This window comes from Aegilops tauschii, chromosome 5 (assembly GCF_002575655.3).
Source record: "Aegilops tauschii subsp. strangulata cultivar AL8/78 chromosome 5, Aet v6.0, whole genome shotgun sequence".
In the NCBI taxonomy this organism is placed as follows: Eukaryota; Viridiplantae; Streptophyta; class Magnoliopsida; order Poales; family Poaceae; genus Aegilops; species Aegilops tauschii.
Window position 1 is genome coordinate 448,600,201 of NC_053039.3, and position 6,328 is coordinate 448,606,528.

Here is a 6,328-nt window from a genome sequence, read left to right on the forward strand (position 1 = left end):
GACAAAATCAGATGTGAATAGTGTCAAATACTACTCATCCCAAAGCTGACACTATTCATAATCGAATTTGTCTTTTTCAAATCTCTAACTATAGATCGAGTTTTGACCTGATTTTTTTTGGAGTTGTAGACATACCCCGCAGGTATGTTGTACATTTTTTTTTCAGATTTTTTTGGATTGTCTAAATGTGAAATGTTTGAGTTCATCCTATGATCTCACCTAAAGGGCTGATCCTATGATCTCACCTATAGCAAGTGCATGCGGTTTGACCGGTTCTCGCCCCACTTGCATCCTCAGCAAGGTTTTGGTTACGACAGCTTCAAAAAGGTTTTTGATTACGACTCGAAAATTTTGGTTATGGCGTGGTTACCGAGTTTATCAGCGCCCCATGAGAAAAATGTATACCGGGCAGAGGAGTTTGAATTTTCTCGAAAATCTGAATTTAAAAGCCCGACGTATAGTTAAATAACCTAGTATCTTCATTGCTTGTAGTCGTCGTTAGATGGTCCACGAACATGATTATAATTTTTTACCTCTGTTGTTCTTTATACTAACATGACTGAAGATGAATAGATTGAAAGTTTCTCGTAAAAAAAAAACCTAGTATCTCTTTTCAAGCAACATGGATGGTGGTGGTGTAGTGTAATTACCTTCCAGCAGCAACTGCGCGGATGGGTTCGATTACCGCCAACCGTGCTCTTGTAATTCCTATTTCTATTCTTGGAGAATGCATTCAACCTTGAACGTGATAATTGCTAGAAATTATAAATCTACTACGGGTCGAGACCTTGCGACCTGCCTGACACCAGACCACCTGCCTCTGCGCTAGTACATAGTTTGTTATAAATTTGCGTTTTAAATTTATCTACAAGAAATTGAATTCAAATTTTGATTGTGAATTTCATCCTGTTTTTTGGTATTTCATGGTTACCGCAGTAACCTAGTTTTTCGCCCCTCCTCGGTAAAAACTATGTGTTCGATAGGCAAAATGTTGATCCTCACTCGTTTCACTGCCCCCTTGAATCTGAGAATGAAGATGAGGAGGATGCATATGTGAGATAGTGAGAGCATCTCTAGCAGACCCCTTATAACGCGTTTACAGTTCGCGGAAAACGTGTTTTAAGAATCGGTTTTAGCTACGGCCGAACAATCGACTCTCCTGCGCCCCCCACCCCGCGGGCGGCCAGGAGGGAACCCTAGCCGCCGCCGGGGCGCTCCCTCCTCCTCTCCTCCCTCCCTCGCCGCCGCCCGGGGGCGCAGCCGGGCGAAGCGCGGCTGGCGCCGGCGGCGGCGGGAGATCTCGTCCTCTCGCGCGGGGCCCTGATGCGGGACGGGGCGGCCGGGCTGAGGTGCGGCGCTGGCGGCGGGCGCTGCGGCGTGGCGGGGAGCCGGAGCTGTGCGGCGACGGCCTCTCTGGCTGCGCGACGGGCGTCGTGGTGGCGGAGCGTGCGGGGCGGCCGGTGGCGGCGGATGGTGCGGCAACGCAACTCCGCCAGATCTAGCCGTGTCGTGACGCGGGCTGCGGGCGGCGAGGACTGCGGACGGCGCCGTGGGGTCCGGCTTCCTCGGGCGCGGCGGCGGAGCGCGGCGACCGGTGTGTCGGATCTGAGGCGGCGGCCTCGCTGGTACGGACGGCGCTCCTCTGGTGGCAGGGAGTGCTCGTCGGTGAGGTAGGCCGGATCCCCTCGGCTGCGTGGGCAGCGAGGTCCCGATGGGCGCTGGTCATGGCGCGGGGAGGTCCCGGTCTCCCCTCGTAGGATCGGAGGCGAGCTGGTCCGCTCGTCATGCATGACCTCCGGCCGGTCTGGATCTCCGGCGTGCACGCGCCTGCTGATGTTGTGGCTGGTTCGGAGGTGGCGGCAGGGTGCTTGGCCGGGGGAAACCCTTGGCCGCCGGTGGCGGTCACGGCGTCGATGGCGTCCCGGACGCCATTCCCTCCTTGGTGGCGGCGCCGAGGCTAAACCTCCCCTGCCTCCCCCCTCCCCCTGCGCCCGGGTGAAAACCCTAGCCCCGGTGGCTAAGCGGCGGCGGCGCCACAGCGTCGTTACCTTCTTGAAGGCGCCGACTTGGGCATGGGGATGTTGGGTGTGCATGGCGAGTTTGTCTGGTTCCTGGTGGCGGCCCATGTCTGGCCGTGTCTCCGATGGCGACCTCGCCCTTTCTCACCTTGTACTTGCCATGGTGGAGCGGTACTTCATCTCACTCATTGATGGCGGCGGAGATCGGCGGCATGGCGCCGTGGAGGCTCGGCGTCCGATGTGCGGAGATGGACTCGCGCAGGAGGAGGTAGTTGTCTGGCGTCATGGTGACGTCGATGGCAGTAGTGGCCTTCACAAGGTAGAAGATTCAATATAATCTGAAGACGGACCTGTGAAAGATGGCGGCGACGACACAAGAGTGCGTCTGACCGGATTGTGCCCCAGACCCGGTATGTGGCTCGGCTGGGGCTTCCGGCTTTTGATGTTAGGTTTAGGTGAGTGGTTTGAGTAGTGGCCCAGCTAGCATCCCTACATCATATGGATAAGAGGAGCGGCATATGTTGCCAAGATGGTAGTTTCAGGTATATTATTTGTAATACTTTGCAAGGTCCTCGAGAATAATTAATAAAGTGGCCGTATGCATCTCCCTGATGCAGAGGCCGGGGGTCATCCTCCTTTTCTAAAAAAAAAGCTACGGCCGAACAGACCCCTCAAACTTAAACTGTAAAATCAAATATTCGCTTATATTCTTTCCCACGCATTCTTCTTCCTCTCACCCGTGTCCATGGTCAGTTAGCTTGCTCCCACGAAACTGATGGACAGTGATGCATAAAGCGGCCAAATATGGAGCCGCCGGCGACCAAATACGAAGCGCATGAAGCGGCCAATCCAGGTGCTAGCTAGCTCCTCCGTCGGGGCAGCCAGACTAGAGCTAGCTAGCTAGCTCAGCTCGAATCGATCCAGGAGCTAGCTAGCTCCTCCATCGTCGTAGCGAGGGACGCAGCCGGGACAGGCGGCCGGCGGCCGGGGGACCGGGGCGGCCGTGGACGGCGGACGCGGACGGGCTGCCGGCGTACAGGGATGGGCGGGGCGGCGTCCGAGGCGGCGCGGACGGCAGACGCGGAAGTTTCCGTGGCAGTTGGGTTCCTGCCAACTATTTTCTTCCGATACAGGGCACCGTAGAAGCGGACGCGAAAACTGTGTTTTTGCAGATCGGGAGGAGTTTTTTGCCGCACCCCTTAAAAAAATTAAAGGTCGAAGGTGTAAAATGTGTCTGTTCGGCCTACTTTTTCCGTCCGAAATTGAAAACTGATGGTTATTTTACAGTTCAGTGGGATATAAGGGGTCTGCTAGAGATGCTCTGAAGGGAGCTATAAATGGAGGCCATGTACACATATATACTCACACCTAGAATGCACACATGCACACCCTACCTTTGTGAGCATCTTTAAGAGACTGGGCTGGCACATCGTTTTGAGATTGACGAAGTCGCTATGGTGTTAAGTTTAAGACTTGAACCCTGATGGGCGGGGATACCACTGTTTTCCTAACTGTCCAACCACAGATTAGTTCGTGATGACCAACAATTAATGTATCATTTTCTTATGGTACCAATGTATTTTCTTTCCCCCTTTTCTCTTCTCTTTGTCATTTTCAATAAAGCCTTTTCATATAATATATTAAAAAAAATCTTGTCTCCTTTTTCTATTTTTCGAAGAAAGCCTTTTTATATAATATGTAAGTTTTTCTCAACAAATACACTCAATTTCCTTTTCTGTTTATTTTTCATTCCTTCTTTCTTGTTGTGTTTTTCATTTTTTTTCATTTCTATGTTATTTTTTGGATGCTTACCATTTTAACCACTAATTTTTGTTTCAAGGAAGTATAAATAATTTATTGAAAAGTATAAAAATATTTTTAATGTATGAACATTTTTCTAAAACTGCAAAAATATATTTTAAAGACGTGGGCACTTGTAAAATTATATGAATGATTCTTAAATACATGAACACTTTTTAAAACCTACATTGATTTTTTGTAAGAACTGTGAAAACCTTATAAACCTGCCAGACAAGAAATTCTGTTTCTTTTTTGGGGAATAATTCTATTTCGTTTTATAAATAAACCAATTGTCACATGACAAGAAACAGAACAGTTGTCCAACTAGAAAAATGAAAAGGAACTACACACACAACCTGAAACAGAGAGGAAAATCCAGAGGCTACAGGAGACGTTGCTTACAAAAGGTAGATGACTATGCACATTTTTTGACAGTTATGCAGTATGCACATGACAGATTAGCTTTGCCTCCAACAAAGAAAAGAAAAAACATGACAAGACTAGCTTGTACATATAGCTAGCACGTAGTAGTAAACTAGTAGTACATGACTTGGAACGAGAAATCAGATTCTTCTTATAACTAAGCTATTACATTTACATACCGGCAGCCATCATGGCCTTGAATTCATGGAAGTCGACGCGGCCATCGCTGTCCCGGTCATGCGCGGCGATCATGCCTTGCACCCGCGCCATGCACGCCGCCTCCGGCACCCCCATCCGCTCCAGCACGGCCTGCAGCTCCGCCGCGGAGATGTACCCGTCGCCGTTCTCGTCGAACACGGCGAACGCCTCCCTCATCTCGGCCTCCTCGTCCTCCTCGCCTCCGCCGCCGAGCTCGGCGTGGAGCGCCTCGAAGTCCGCGAACCGCAGGCCGGGCATGCCGGGCGCGACGTAGGCGGCGACGAGCCCGTCCGCCTGCGCGCCCAGGGCGAGCCCCAGGCGCCCCAGCGCGCCCGAGAGCTCGGCGGCGGTGATGACGCCGTCGCCGTCGTGGTCGAAGAGGTCGAACACCCGCCGCACCCGCAGCCTCCGGTGGCGCTGCTGCTGCTGCTGCTGGTGGTTCGCTTGCGGCGGCGCCGTGGACATTGTGTGCTACTGCTCTACGTAAAAAGAAGAAGTTTGTAAAGTTTGGGAGGATTAATTGCGAGTGTTTGTTTGCTTGTGAGAGCGGATGAAGTTGCTTGGGGGAGTATATATAAGGAGCCAGCCATTGTTTGCCAAATGAAAAGGATAGACGGCACTCCACAGAGAACGACTTGACCAAATACGATGGGCTCCTATAGATGTCAACCTTGTAGTCTGGGAAGGTCATCATTTCCTATTCCACAATCGAAAGTAATACGTACGTAATCAAACTAATCCAATCGATTGTTTATACACGCAACGCGTTGTGACATATGGTACTTGCTTGCTGTATACGCCAGCTCCAACCGTTATCAATGGAGCTTTGTCGTGGCTGATGCAAGTTGTAAGCTGTCAACGCGGCAAGCACACGGTCTTGACGCTGAAACGGGTGAGAAGGAGGAAAAAAGGAAAAATAAATAAATAAAACAGGACTTACGGAACATCGCTGCAAATGGGCTCCATATTTTATACAGTTAAAAAATAAAGAATAATGAAGTGTCTATTTAGCAAATGACTGTTTTTCAAATCAACAATAGTTAGTTTCTCCTATCACTACCAACCAACAATAGGTGCCGTCCTTTTCCTGCAAATCAATCTTTAGGTACATTTTCAACACGGACCTTTAAACCGCCTGCAACCATCTGGACATAGGGTCCGGACGGATTTTGCAATCCAACGTGATACCCTATCAGTCCGTGGATCGTCCAGACGTCTGATAACCCACAAGTATAGAGGATCGAAACAGTTTTCGAGGGTAGAGTATTCAACCCAAATTTATTGATTCGACACAAGGGGAGCCAAAAAATATTCTCAAGTATTAGCAGTTGAGTTGTCAATTCAACCACACCTGGATAACTTAATATCTGCAGCAAAGTATTTAGTAGCAAAGTAGTATGGAAGTAACGGTAACAACAGCAAAAGTAATATTTTTGGGTTTTGTAGTGATTGTAACAATAGCAACGAAAAAGTAAATAAGCGAGGAACAATATGTGAAAAGCTCGTAGGCATTGGATCGGTGATGGAGAATTATGACGGATGTGGTTCATCATGTAACAATCATAACATAGGGTGACACAGAACTAGCTCCAATTCATCAATGTAATGTGGGCATGTATTCCGAATATAGTCATATGTGCTTATGGAAAAGAACTTGATGACATCTTTTGTCCTACCCTCCCGTGGCAGCGGGGTCCTAGTGGAAACTAAGGGATATTAAGGCCTCCTTTTAATAGAGTACCGGACCAAAGCATTAACACATAGTGAATACATGAACTCCTCAAACTATGGTCATCACCGGGAGTGGTCCCGATTATTGTCACTTCGGAGTTGCCGGATCATAACACATAGTAGGTGACTATAGACTTGCAAGATAGGATCAAGAACTC

General features: G+C 49.4%; 1 protein-coding gene across 1 annotated transcript; it reads right to left on the reverse strand.

Annotated features, from left to right (window-relative positions):
• Positions 1-4,216: 4,216 nt before the first annotated feature.
• LOC109757147 (probable calcium-binding protein CML21) lies at positions 4,217-5,128 on the reverse strand. The gene has a single exon (XM_020315984.4). It carries the CDS (start codon positions 4,902-4,904, stop codon positions 4,413-4,415), a length of 492 nt encoding a protein of 163 aa, XP_020171573.1. The 5' UTR covers positions 4,905-5,128; the 3' UTR covers positions 4,217-4,412.
• Positions 5,129-6,328: the final 1,200 nt, after the last annotated feature.

Coding starts and splice junctions, on each gene's coding strand:
- LOC109757147 (XM_020315984.4), bottom strand. CDS start 4,904: ATGTCCACGGCGCCGCCGCAAGCGAACCACCAGCAGCAGCAGCAGCAG.